The following is a 14,680-nucleotide window of genomic DNA, read 5'->3' on the forward strand; positions in this document are numbered from 1 at the left end:
GGATTATATGAGAATGGCCCTTTCAATAGCAGAAGAACAGACTAGTGCATACACCAGTGTCTCATGCCTTAAAAATAGAAGGCATATGTCTGTCTACCAATCCTTGGGCAGAGAAATAGAAATTGTCTATAAGTTGGACAAGTACAACTTATATTGTTTCAAACTGACATTCACTACCTTTGGTGTATTGAGCTCTGTTGTCTTTCACCTTTGAAATGTTTGGGGCTGAGATCATGTGTGGGCTTGGGCACCTCTCACTTCATTACCACACCGTTTCTTTTTCTCTCTTTACAGGTGCCAAGAACCAGGCAGTTGGTGACATCTCCAAGTCCTATGGGATCGTCTGATAGCAAAGTCCTGCCACTCAATGTTCAGGTGGTCACTCAGCACATGCAATCAGTCAAGCAGCCGCCAAAGACTCCCCAGAACGTTCCTGCTAGCCCCGTTGGTGACCGCTCTGCCCGGCATCGCTACCAGCAGATTTTACCCAAGCCAGCAAGCACCAGTGCTCTCACCATCCGCTCTCCCACAACGGTGCTATTTACCAGTAGCCCAATCAAGACTGTTGTGCCAGCCCCACATGTGAATTCCTTAAATGTGGTGAAAATGACAGCAATATCTCTTGCCCCGAGCAGCAGCAGTGTGCCCGTCAAACAGACACCTTCAGTTAGCACTAGTGCAGGAGCAGTGGAAGAAGGGAGGACTGGTCCACAGATCAAAAATGGATCTGTTGTTTCACTTCAGTCTCAAGGATCCAAGCCTAGCACTGCTGTAGCTACACCTGCAGTCAAGATCAAAACAGAACCAGAAGCATTGCTGGATGAGAACTCTGCACAAGGCCAAGAGAGCTCTGACGTGTCTAAATCCATAAAGGCAACCCCTGACCTGCCTCCTGCACAGCTAATTAATTTTGAGGTTGCAGCCTTGAAGGTTTCAACGGATGATGTCATTGAGGTAAAACCAGGTAAGGGCTGTGATCAGGAAGCTGAAGAAGCAGGGACCAAATATAAGACACAGTCTGATGAAATCACACCAGTTTCTTCAGCAGGCAATAATCAAAGCCCTCTTAAGCTCACAGTTGCCAGTCAAAACTTGTCCAGCACCAGCATCAATTCACCTCCTACTGGTGAGTCCATGATTAAAGACAAAACATGCACTAAAAGTCCAAGAAAGCGACAGCCTTCCACACTTCAGGATTCCCAGTTACCACCTGTAAAGAAACCACTAGTGGAGCAGTTTGCAACTGGTAATGCTGTGGAGGGTCAAAAAGCTAACAATGTTAAGAAGGTTCTGAAGGTCGGATCATTAGCTAACAGTGACAATACAGCAACACTTGCTCAAGTTCCTATCAAGGTACCCATGACAGTACCTGTACCTCCTACAGCTGCTGCAACCTTAGCAACAGACCTTTCTTTGAGCACCAATTTAAATACCTGTGATCCTGCTTTAGAACAGCAGCTTGCATCAGCTTCATCTCCAGATATAAAAGTAAAATTGGAAGGAAACTTGTTTATCATAGAGAATGATTCAAAATCTGATGGCAGCTTTAACCCAAATACATGGCACCATATCACCAAAACCTCTGACTTTGCATCTGTGAATTGTGATCAGCAGCAAGATATCAGTGTTATGACTATTGCTGGGCACTCTGGCTCTAGTGACTTACAGGAATCCGCGTGGGAGCCGGTGCACTGCGAAGGTATGCAGCAGGATGTGTACAGCCAGCAGTTACAGAGCCAGATCCAGGACTCCTTGGATCAAATACAAGCACAGTCTTCAAATCAGTTACCTCTGCAGTCTGAGCTGAAAGAGTTTGAGCATACAGTCCCTCAGTCAAATGAAAACTTCTTTTCATTTGATGATGACCTTACCCAGGACAGCATTGTGGAGGAGCTGGTGCTCATGGAGGAGCAAATGTCCATGAATAATTCCCATCCTTATAGTGGTTGTCTAGGAATGACACTTCAGAGTCAGGCTGCAGCTCAAGGAGCTCCAGTATCATCTCATCCAAGCAGCACGCACTTTTACCATTCAATCCATAACAACAGCACTCCAATTCACACTCCCACCCCCACTCCCACCCCAACTCCCACTCCCACCCCAACTCCAACACCCACCTCCGAAATGATTGCTGGATCCCAGAACATGTCTCGAGAGAGCCCTTGTTCAAGGCTGGCTCAGACGACTCCCGTTGACAGTGCCCTAGGAAGCAGCCGGCACACGCCCATTGGCACACCCCATTCCAACTGCAGCAGCAGTGTCCCTCCAAGTCCTGTGGAGTGCCGAAACCCATTTGCATTTACTCCCATCAGCTCTAGTATGGCGTACCACGATGCCAGCATCATATCAAGTAGCCCTGTGAAGCCGATGCAGCGGCCTATGGCTACCCATCCTGACAAAACCAAGCTCGAGTGGATGAATAATGGCTACAGTGGGGTTGGTAATTCCTCAGTTGCAAACCATGGCATCCTTACAAGCTACCAGGAGCTGGTGGAAGATCGCTTCAGGAAACCTCACGCTTTTGCAGTTCCTGGCCAGTCATACCAATCTCAGCCACGCCACCACGACACTCACTTTGGTCGCGTGACTCCTGTTTCACCTGTGCAGCATCAGGCAGCCCCTGTCAGTAGCACTACCAAGCAGGAGGGCTTTGCTGTTCCTGCTCCTTTGGACAACAAAGGAACTGGTTCATCTCTCAACAACAGTCTGAGATGCCGGAGTGTGAGCCCTGCTGTCCATCGCCAGCGTAATCTTAGTGGGAGCACTGTTTACCCTGTGTCAAATATACCACGTTCTAATCTGACACCTTTTGGAAGTCCAGTGACTCCCGAAGTTCACAATGTATTTGCTAATATCCATGCAGACACCAGTGCCAATAACATAGCACAGAGAAGCCAGTCAGTCCCGTTGACTGTGATGATGCAGACGGCCTTCCCGTCTCTTCAGAAACAAACAAACACTAAAAAAATAACCAATGTGTTGTTAAACAAACTTGATTCTGATAGTGATGATGCAGTGAGAGGTTTGGGAATGAACAACATGCCCTCAAATTACACAGCCAGGATGAATCTCACTCAGATTTTGGAGACATCCACCGCTTTTCCTAGTGCCAACCCACAAAGTATGATCAATTCCAGCACTTCAGTTTATGAATTCCAAACACCAAATTACCTCACAAAAAATAGCAGCACCGATCAGATCAGTTTTTCTTCTGGAGATAACCAAGCACAATCAGACATCGGAGAGCAGCAATTAGATTTTAGCAGCACTGTAAAAGACCTTTTAGGGGAGGACAGTCTGCCAACAAACCAGCAGCTGGTGAATCAGGTGGCATCAGATCTCAATAATGTTGCATCTGTCTTTCCCAGCGACATCAGGTTGTCTTCCGACCTCTCAGGCAGCATTAACGATCTGAACACTTTAGACACAAATCTACTGTTTGATCCAGGTCGTCAGCAGGGACAAGATGATGATGCTACACTGGAGGAATTAAAAAATGACCCCTTGTTTCAACAAATCTGCAATGAATCCATTAACTCAATGACTGCATCAGGTTTTGAGTGGATGGAGAGTAAGGATCATCCTGCTGTTGAAATGTTGGGTTAATCTTGTTTTATAATATGTATGTAGCACACTGTATCTAAAAGACAGACGTATTGTATTTGTCTTAATGGAAGTGCCTCCTGCAGCAGAAACACTTGCTATGTATTGTGGCATTTTTAAAAAAAGTTTGCTGTACCTGTTGCTCATTCTTCAGTAAGGAAAAGGCAGTCTTACCAATTTTAAACAAATCTCTGAAGGTGATGGGCTATCAAAGAGCCAGTATTAAAATTTGAATTTTGGAGTGTTTCCCATTCAACATTTCTTGTTTTAGCAAATAAAGAAGTGGTTAATGGCAGCCAGTGATGACAGCTATGGTTGATGCTTTGGGAAGGTTTTAATTCAAGCTTGTTAGTAGGCTTTCCATACTTCGTATTGGTTGTTACTCCTTAGTAGATGATCAGTACTGACCTTTGTTATCCAGGTTTGAAATGCAGGGTGCCTGCAGGTAGGTAAGGTGGTGGGGAGTGGGTACAAGTGGACCAGGTGACATGCAGATGCCTGATCATTGTGTAGCTGTCTGGAGCACTGCTCGATGGTGACCTTCGGAAAATCTCTGTAGCACTGGTGCCATTGGCGTCTCCAGTAAAACACAGAGATGGGAAAAGCTAACAGGAATGATCAAGGAAAAAGATGCACTAAATTTTTTTATTTAAGAGATATAAATCTATGTAGTTATTTTATCCATTAATATTCATTACATACTTGATATTTTAGTTCTCACATCAATGTTTTTATATTAGGTAAAATTAATGCAAAAAGATTTTGAGCACTGAGATTTAATCTAGGCATAACCCCCTATTTTAAAGTGATAGGTACTGTGTATCAATGCTAGAGAAGGAACATGATATTTTCCCTCTTTTTTTTTTCCTTTTTTTTTTTTTTTTAATAGGGAGCTGCTGGAGCTCATTAAAATACTGTTTCTGAAAGTTCATTTTTTTAAAAGTTTGCTCTTTCCTAACCTAGTGGAGGGCATAGGAAGATGTCATTTTTTCTTTACTTCAGTAGGTTGAGCCTTTCTTTCTTGCTTGCCTTCTTTCAAACAAAAGATTATTAAAATCTTAGAAAATGTGGTTAATCTAAAAATATTTCATATAGAGCCATAATACTGCCAGGCACTTTACAGGTACACAGTAAGACACATGATCATTCTTTTGGTAAAACTTCTTTTAAAAATACTTACTGTTTTAGAAGCCTGAATTCAATTTTCAAAAGTGATTTGACAGAGTTGATCAATCTATTTTTTTTAAGGAAAAAAGTACTGCCCCTCTGGAAAACGAGAATTAGACTTATGTCTCACTGGTTCAGTCAAACCAAAAAGACCTTTTATTTTATCAGCATGGCATACATGGATCTCTAATGGTCAAAAGAGAGAGGTATTTACCCAGCTATGGCCTTTATGCTAGAAAGAGGACTTGCAGAGGCAAATTTTTACCAAAAAAATGGTGCACTGAGTATGCTACAATACTATCCCTTAAGCCTAGTATAGAAATTATTACTTTTCCTGTGACCTGACACAAAGCAGAAAATAGAGCAGGAAAGATTTTCTTCTCTTGCATTTCTTTGATGAGTGGTCATAAATTTACGATTGGGGAGGTTCAGTAACCGCTCCCTAGATTTCTCTAAGGGGAAGATGCTCAGATTTTTCATGTGATTTGTGTTTTTCTTTAAGTGACTTGGTGGTTTTCTGATTCTTCAGTTTTTGTAAATGACTTGAGATCCCAGTACTGGTCAATTTTTTTGGCAGTACTGATTCAACTTGTGCTGCTGCATTGGCACTGGAGGTGCTGGCATATCATGGCTTCTCTTGCCCTTCCCCCAGTTCATCACCAGTTTATGGCTTCTTCTGGAAGGACAAACAGGTGTGCCAAGTAATAGCACCTTATGGGGGTCTGATTTCACTGTGCTTGCATCAGAAGTTTTGCCACTTCATCAGGAGCGAACCTGGAGAGTTCCGATCCCTCCTTGAAGCACAAGGATGTTGCGATAATGTGGTTTGCTTTAAGACAAAGTGACTCTTCCAAGGTGATGGGGAGGAGACTAAAAGCTGCATAGTAACCTTCTGCTTGTTGTCCTGCCAGGTGTCCATCAGTAAGACTTGAACTATTTTTCTTGTAGTCTAAAGTTGCTGAAGGCAGGGCTTGAATCCTGTACTTGCCCATGGCCTTTTGAGAGGATGTGTTGAACATCCTCTCACCCTGGTAGGAGGATGGGTCTGAGAGACACTCAGCACCTTTTTGTTTCTGTTTCCTGACCCTGTGTGAAGTGCCAGCACTACTGTGAATAGGTGAAACCTGCTGCGATGAAGGGGGGAGGATCCCTTCCAGCTCAGCTCTTGTGTCATTCTGTGAGTCGGTGCCAGCTGCGGGAGGAGCTGCCCGGCAGCCCGTGTTCCACAGCGGGCTGGCCTCGCCTCGGGTCGCAGGCACTGACACTGATGGGCACTTGGGGGAAGGAAGGTTTAGCCTAACTGCTAATTTTTTAAAGAAGATTTCACACAAAAGCAAAAGTAGATTTAAAGTTGATGCATTCTAAATTATGCAGCCATCACCAAAGGTTTTAAAAAGTGCATTTAAAATTCTCTTTAAATGCAAGCATTACATTGGGCCTAACATGTGACTTAGTCAGCAGAAATATTCTATAATCAGTGGGTTAAAAGCAAATATATGTTTAATTTTAAAAGTATTAAATTTGATAAGAATTGTTTCAAGTAAAATCCAAGGCACAGGCACAGCTTTGTACATTGGTATGTATCATTTTAGAGATGTTTGTGTGTTGGTGTTATAATTAATGTTAGGTCCCTGTACTTAGTGCTAGTTAGTTCTTTATGATACATTGAGACAGAGCACTACTGCACACCAAAGTATGCAATACCCAAAGGAAAATTCTGTGATCCTAACAAATGGAAGCCTGTCTTTGTCAGATACTCCAAAACTTTGAATTTGAGACAGTTCTGACCCCTTGTTTACATTATTGGCTTCCTACTAACATAAGTAATAAATTATTTTGATAGCAGTTTTTGCTAAAGTATAAAAACTAGTGAATTTGTACCCTGTGTACAGTATTGCAGCAAACACTTTAAATTTGATTGCTTGGTTAGTCCAGCAAACTTTCTGGGTTCATATATTGCACTAAAATTCTGTTGAACCTGTGGCAGGCACATTCCTTAGGATAAATGCAACAAATACGGCCCACAGATTTAAAAAAAAAGGCAAAATGAAAAAAAAAACAAAACTTTTTAATGTGTTTCATTATTAAAAGGCAAAATGTCATTAAAAGTGACAGGTGAAATTGTCTTATGTAGCAATGTGCATTGATCTCAATGAGATATTTCTATTTTTGATTCTCTTACGTGAGAATATTGCAGCAGGAAAAATTAAGTTTAGTTTGCTTCACCATGTTAATACATGATCACAAAACGTGCATGAGTGTTAATGACTTAATCTTGTACAGTACTAGATATATTCCTGTAACCACTTTTATTTTTTTTATTCTTTTGCTGTATTGAAGCTGGTTCAGTGTTAACCAGGTGAGCATAGTTATTCACAAGTTATTTACTTTTTTATGTTAACTAATTCAGCTTAGTTATTGTTGACTATGTTCCTTTCTTGGATTATTTTTTATTGTTCTGGTGTTGAAAAACATTTTTGCATCATTTTATCATGATAAGAATTCATGAAGTAAATAATTTGCAAATAATTGCAATAAGCACTGACTTCCGAACTGAAAAGAAGGAAAGCGTTTCTTGTGCAGTGCATCTGAGGATCATAAAATAGTCTTGTACTATACTGTGCTTTATTTACTGCACCATAAGGAAAGAAAAATCCCTGTTCCACATTTTCATTTAGTGCAGGAAATCCAGTTTCTCCCCTCTTCCCCAGTGTTTTGTTGTCTGTTGTACTGCTGAAACTACAGTAGTTGAATATTGCAGTAGCATTTCAGTTATTTTTTTTATTGAAAGTGCTCAAAAATTGTTTTTTAAATGTTTTCAAAAACAATAAAAACATTTTGTATTAAAATTATTTCTTGAGTTTTTTCTTTATATGGAAAATGTGCTTTAGGGCTGGTCTAAAATACAGAGCTTTGTAGTTTGTGCAATGACAGGTGTCAGCTGCCCAGTTGAACCTTGCTGCAGTTGCTGAGCCCAGTAAAGCTGAGCATGACAGTGAATCTTCTTCACTGGAGTGCCTTGGTCAGACCAAGTCCAAGTGTTGGTTCCATGCCTGGGTGCTAGTTCTTGCTGTGTGACATACAACATCCCATTGCTGGTGTTGCTTTCCCATATACGTAAGGCACTCTTACAAGAGGGTGTTAGTGTGGCTTGAGCTGCTGACATAAAGGGGAAATGTGTGCTTTGATCTACAGAGTCCTGTTTTCGGATTATAAACCCATCAGTGTACCTAGCACAGTCTGTGTGAACAGGATGGAAAGGCATTGCCACAAAGCAGGAACTGGCTACAAAAAAAATGAGGATAAATATTCAGGGTTTTATGCCAAAGAGATAGCACTTGTTCAGACTTAGACTACATCCCAGACTATAGAGATGCTGAGATGAGCTGGCAGGGGACAAGATTTGATGGTTACACAAAATCACTTGGGCTCATCAACAAAGAAAAGGAATTATCAGAGACATAAAAGAATCAGAAAGATACGAATTTTAACATATCATGGGAAGGAATACTATTAAAATATCTCACTGCATTCTAAACATGCTTTACAAAGAGTTCTCAACTAACAATTGACAAGACACCCTTTATGTTCCACAGTCATAAAAAATGCAAATTAAAAACTCCCAAGCTATGAGATGGAATATAATGTAGGAGATAATAGAAAGATACTTTAAAAATTGCTGATTCACCTGAAGTAATAATGGGTTTTAACTGGAATATCTCAGCTGTAAATTTGAAAGAATTTGTCTTAATAAAAAGGATCAAAAGAGCAGACAAATCTGTGAATGGAAATGTCCTAACAGGAAAGATTTAAGAAGGTAGAAATCTTGGAACTGAAGTCTTGAGCTTTGTAGGTTTCAAATTATTAGATGCTTATGTGCTTAATAAAGACATCCAGAGTAAGTCTTAAACAATTGCTTTGAAATATTTTTACGTCTCCAGAAATCAAATGTGTATGTGTGAATGCAGCTGGTATTCCAGTAAACAGAATTCCACCTCTGGGGTTAGGGATTGCTGTGTCAAATGAGGCAGTGGTTCATGTAGTCCATACAGTGTCTCTGACAACTGATAGCTCTTCTCTAGAGCAGACCTGCCTTATTACATGGTCACAGAATAAATGGCCTCTTTGGAAACTGTTCTAGACTCAAGAGACAGAAGCTCCATCTGAAGCCAATCAGAGTTAACCAATGCTTGGATCTTGCTGCTCTCCTCCCTCTCTCAAAAATGGTACAAGTTAAGCTTGGATAAGGAGACAAAATTGAAGAAAAATATATAGTGAGGCTTACAAACTGGAGCGACACTGGGAAGTTATTCCAAACTTAAGGAAGGAGCAGGGACCTGACTGTATGCTTAAGATGTTTCTGAGTTGGGATCCACACAATAGTTAACAATTAACCTGTGCCCAAGCCTGGGCTATGCTGTCCTTGTGCTCTGCTGTGTTTGTCCTCTGCCTGCAGGGAAACCTTGGCCAGGTAGCCATAACAGAGGAGCCTGCAGGCAGCTCCCCCTCAGTGCTGGCAATGATGCCACTGGTGTGTCCTTGCCTTTTATCTGAAAGTGCAGCTGGAAGTTCTCATGTGAACATCCTTTCTGCTTGACTTTTGAAGTAGTGAGCAGAGTTGCTTTCTGGTAGGAAAATCCTATAAAAACTCAAATAAGGTAGCCTTCCATGGGCAAGATGTGTGGGTGGATTGGTGGCCCATCCCAGCTGCACAGTTGTGGGAACAGAAGGGATGTGAGACTGCCTGTACTGTCCTCTCTTCATAGTGCTCACTCCAGCAAATGGCATTTTAAGCATTACTTCACAGGATCTGAGTGCCTTTGTTACTGTCTTTGTAACAAACCAACACCTTCTAGTGCATAGTTAACATTACCTGATGAAATTGCAAATCTTTCAGTTTCTTTTGCCTTTCCTAACCAACTTGTTAAAAAAAGAGAAAGGGGTGAAATACAAACTCAGGAAAGCCAGATTAATTAAGTTGGAAGTGAACTGAGGGCATGGAAAAAATTGTTTAGAAAACATTTAGTGTTAAAAAGACAGCTGTTTCTTGCAGATTACAGTGTTTAAATACCACAAATAAAAGACTGTCTTGATATAATGCAGAATATGTAACTAAATTATTATAGTTCGTGATAGGTCATAACATTTCTGCCATGTGCTTTGGATATGTAGGAAATATCCTACTAGTGATGTAAATACTTGAAATGTGCTGGAACATTTGCATATCTATTCTCCAATGGCTTTGTTGTGCTTCCTCCTGAGTCTGTACTTCCTGGGCCTGCCTACCCATTTTCTATATCTGGTAATACCTCAGTTCTGAAATCATTAAAAGGCCCCATTTTTGTCCCTGTGGCTCATCTTTTCTCTGCTGTCAGCTTTCTTTTAAATAACTCTTTTATATGGATTATGGTAAGTTATGTATCATTGGAACTTTGCCTACGCACACTACCTAAGTAGATGATGCCTATTAGAATAAAATTTTCAGTGGATCTCAAGCTGCTGGTTCAAGCAATGTTAGCAGTATGCTACTGATCCAAAGCATATGGTACTGTTTGTGTAGGGGGTTTTTGAGTCAAATGTTAAAATTGTGCTTGAAAAAGTGGCCCAAGGACTGAAATGAGCCTCAGTTTGTGAGCTTTATTTAACCTACCTATGCATACAAGGGGCCACTTTTGATGTAACTATTTTTAAAGTTGTGTATATATTATACCAAATAAGCTAAATGTGCTTTTTAAGCCTTCATATGTGGTTAAGGTAGGAAGAAGAAGATACATGGGAAACTGAAAATACTTTTTTATTTCTTCAGGAGTTGATAGCCTTATGTTCACTTATTAACTTGTTAGTAGTGGATTTTTGTGATGACTAAACAGAACAGGGCATTACCTGACTGCTGCTGGAGCTGAGTCCATCTGTAGCCTCAGGTTTTTGAAGCACTGTGTGGAGGAGGTAGCTAGTGGGAATCAAGAGAACCTGTCCCTGCAGCCTTTCTCAGGTAGCCAACCTACCTACTTCTCAACATACTTTCTCGACATACTTCGACTATTGGGTTCTCTTTTTGCAAATATTCTTCTTTCATTTCTAGTATGGATGGGAAAGCACAACACTGTAACTTATCCCACATTATAAATTAATTCATAAGGACTTGGTCATCTCCTTTCCCTATCAAGAATACCCTTGAGTGTTCTATTTGCCTGCTCTGTATCAGTACTTCAAAAGGACACTTGTTCCAAGGGCTATGATAATAATTTCCCAGAGGGATCATGCCCAAATCCTCCTTGCTCTGAGACAAGAAGAGGCATTTCAAAATGTGTTGTTTAAAAAGCTGTGTATAAGCAATTACTAATTCTGACTGGAAAAGAAATTCTTCATGATTCTATTTCAAATTGCTTTGAAAAATTAAAACCAACTTTCCTGCTACATATGTAGAGATGAGAAGGATGATGAAGTGCCTGTGTCTAAGAGGCCCTGCTCAAAGGTTCTTGGTTCTTGCACCAATGGCATAACTAAAATCTGCTCTGACAAGGATTAATTGTGGACAGCAAAACTAACACAGGGGCCTAAAATGGCTGTCTCTGAAAAAGCAAAATAGCAGATCTCAGTGCTTACTAATAAGGAATTGCTGGAGACCTGTTGCACATAACTTTAAATTTGCTTTAGGAATTATCTGAGGTTAGCTTTTTATCAAAACCAGTAGTTGTATAATAATAGGAGGATATTTGCATTTCCCTTTGCTTTTGGCAGAGGTAATGCTCTAATCATTAATAAATATAATTTTACAGCATGCACTAAGCCCTACATTCTTGTCAGTCAGCTTGATTTTTAGGAGTACCTTCTTGTGGGATTACTTTCTATGTCAGCCAGATATTTGAACATTAAAAACACCTCAGAAGTAATTTAAACGAACTAGTAATAGCAGTTATTTACTATTCCCATTTTCCTAATGAAATAAGAGAGAAACCCTACAAGAAGGAACATCTTGTGTGAAACTGACATGTGGGAAGATGGGAGTGCATTAGTGATGCTCAGTCACACACTGTATCAGAACACAGCTTCTCCTGGTCTTAGCAATATTTTAGGCACTGGCAAAGAGAATATAGCACATACTACTTCATACACATATGGAGAAGGATACTTTCAAGGTATTTAAAGAAGAAAAGCCCAAGAAAAGTTCTTACTTCTCTAACATTGTGATGGGTTGAGCTGTTAGCAAAAATATCCACAAGCAGTGTGGTAAACATGGGATCACTGGTGGATAATTAATCTGGGAGCAGTTGACTGGAGCTCATCACTTCAGGGTTTCTGTTCTGGCAGCTTCCCCCTCAAGCTGAAAATAGAGAGAAAAATATGACATTTGAGTGGTGGTGATTCAGACAAGTGTTTACCATTTCATTCAAATGCATATGCACAAAATGAGTATGACATTCCACCTCCACTATAGTTGCTCTTCATACTATGCAGGTTTGCTCATCAATACAGAGATATTTCCAAAAGAAATTGCTGTTATACAAGTCACAAAAATTAGGAAAAACATTTTTATAGTTTCTCTTCTACCCTGTGAGAGTTAGAGAGCTCAGCATCTTTCCTGGGAGGCAGGGAAGAAGGGAGCTGGCCCAGAGCAGGTGTTCGTGCCTGGGGAACACAATCCCCCGCTTGGAGAGCAGTGTAAAATCTTGTGTGCAGGTTGCCCTGGAAAGAAGCTGTTGAGCCGAGAATCTCTGGTTCACATCTGGTCTGTCCCTGGGTGATGGTCACACCTCGCTGTCGTCCTGCAGGAGCAAGTAGAACTGCAGGTCTTGAAACTGCTGGAGGCAGTGGCTTGGTTTCAGGCAATGCAGAAAGCACAGGTATCCAAACAAGGATATGTTGCTTTTAAGGGAAAGAAGAAAAGCTAAAGAAAATAGAACTGTGACTTGGAACACTGAGGGTGAAAAGGAGAATGAAGAGGCTGACAAAAACCTTCAAATGTGCTAAAAGCAGCCCAGTTGCAATGCAATGCAGAGACAGCTGCCAGCCTGGAGTGACTACCAGACTGAAATCCTTGCTTACAAAATATAAGCCTTCATGTTTGGATCAGTTTTGTATCTCGTTGCCATGGTGTTTGAAATCAGTATTAATTGCCAGGATCTAGCCTGCATTTTACAGTAAAGCCAAGAAGAGTGTTAACTCTTGGGCTCTAAACTACATCTCTGCATTAGTCTCTTTACTGAGACATTGCCTTAATAGTAAAGAAATTGAAATTATTAGGATATCAATGTTTTCTTAGTCATAGCAATGACTCATGACCAATATAATTTTTTTCTGTTAATTCCCTGTTGTACACAATTTTCCATTTACCTACATTGTGAAATTGTGAGTGGTTCATAACATTTTCTATTGTATGACTCAGTAGAACAAAAGACAATAGGACAAAATCTGTTTCTGCCTTTTTTTTTTGGTTTTTTTTTTTTTTTTTTGTCATTGGGTTTTTGTTTGGTTTTTTGGGGGGTGGTTTGGTTTTTTGCTTTTGTTTGGTTGGTTGGTTGGTTGGGTTTTGTTCTGTTTAGTTGCAGTTAAAATGACTTCTATTCCTTTGGTTTAAAGGACTGCCAGCAAAGATAATGTATCCAGTTTGATTTAAAATCCTCTGTAGCAAAATTGTATCCTACGTTTAATAAGTTAAAACATACTTTGGTGTTACTTGATGTCCTAGCTTTTATCACTTAACCATCACTATAGTTAACATATATTCTTAAATTAAAGGCTATTTTGATAATCCTTTGAAATTCTGAAACAAATCTCCTTTATCCACATAATTTCCTCCTTTAAAAATAAACACTGCTTTGTTGGGTTTTTTTCAAATTAATTCAGTGTTATGGTGCACAGATTCTTTTTGGCCTAGGAAAAGCATTTATGATAAAGAAAGACACAAACAATATTATCATAAATTCATATAAAATTCAAACCACAAATTGGATCTATCTGGATGAATGCCTTCAGCTTAGAGATGGATTTTTTTTTTAACTTTGTACATTTTTGATCTTTCATGGGACTGAAGGTTAATTTAGATGGCAAGAGAAGTCAAATTTGTTACCAGATAAGAACTCACTATTGGGATGGACTCATGAGATAAAATACTATCAGATTTTTAATGGTATGGATATACAAAGTGTTCCATTGCACTTAGAGCATCCAAATTCAGGGTATTCTCTGCAACTGAAAATCAATTATTTGCTTTCAGAAGAGCTCTCTTCCACTAATAGTTTGAATAGCATAACACCATAAAATATTAAATGCTGGAGATATATATCTAATGTCAGAACTGCATGTTTGTTAACAAACATATTGTAGTTTATGTTCCCCCATTTTTAAGTAAAATAATAATTTGGGTGAAGTGATAGATATCTTGCTGGAATATTGGAGATAACTATTGATCCCACTGAAAATGCACATAGACCTTACCTTAATATATGGATGCCTCCAGATATCAAACCCAGAAACATAAGTTCTGTGTTTCAGACCTGTTCATAGCAGGACATCTGCTTATGGATTTGGGCATTGACTAACTAAGGCTATTCTGAACAGTCAGTGGTCTTTCCACACAAAAAAATAGGTCAGTGCTATGTTACTCTGCCACTTACAAAAGGTAATATAACATTAAATGAGTATGTTTATGTCCTTTTGTAGGTTTCAAAAGGGAATTATTTTACATTTCAAAGTTATTGAAATGACATATTACTTAAAATTTAATGTTTGAGTTTTGATGTCCTACAGAAGAGCCCAATAAGTAATGCACTAATAAAATATTCACAATAAAACCTTTATTAAACAGGACTTTGGGATGTTTCTTGTTATAGCCTTTACTGTACAGAAAAGCTGAGACTGAGACTGCAGAAAGGCAGGCAGAGTTCTGGCTAGTGACAGTAATATGTAG

General features: G+C 39.8%; 1 protein-coding gene across 1 annotated transcript in view; it reads left to right on the forward strand.

The window, feature by feature from the left end:
- The window catches only part of RFX7 (regulatory factor X7), a 48,182-nt gene extending 40,560 nt beyond the window's left edge, over positions 1 to 7,622 (forward strand). Inside the window, exon 9 of the mRNA XM_030281090.4 lies at positions 295 to 7,622. Coding sequence (XP_030136950.1) covers positions 295 to 3,606 — 3,312 coding nt within the window. The 3' untranslated portion in view covers positions 3,607 to 7,622. The remainder of the gene's footprint in view (positions 1 to 294) is intronic.
- Positions 7,623 to 14,680: the final 7,058 nt, after the last annotated feature.

This window comes from Taeniopygia guttata, chromosome 10 (assembly GCF_048771995.1).
Source record: "Taeniopygia guttata chromosome 10, bTaeGut7.mat, whole genome shotgun sequence".
Taxonomy (NCBI): Eukaryota; Metazoa; Chordata; class Aves; order Passeriformes; family Estrildidae; genus Taeniopygia; species Taeniopygia guttata.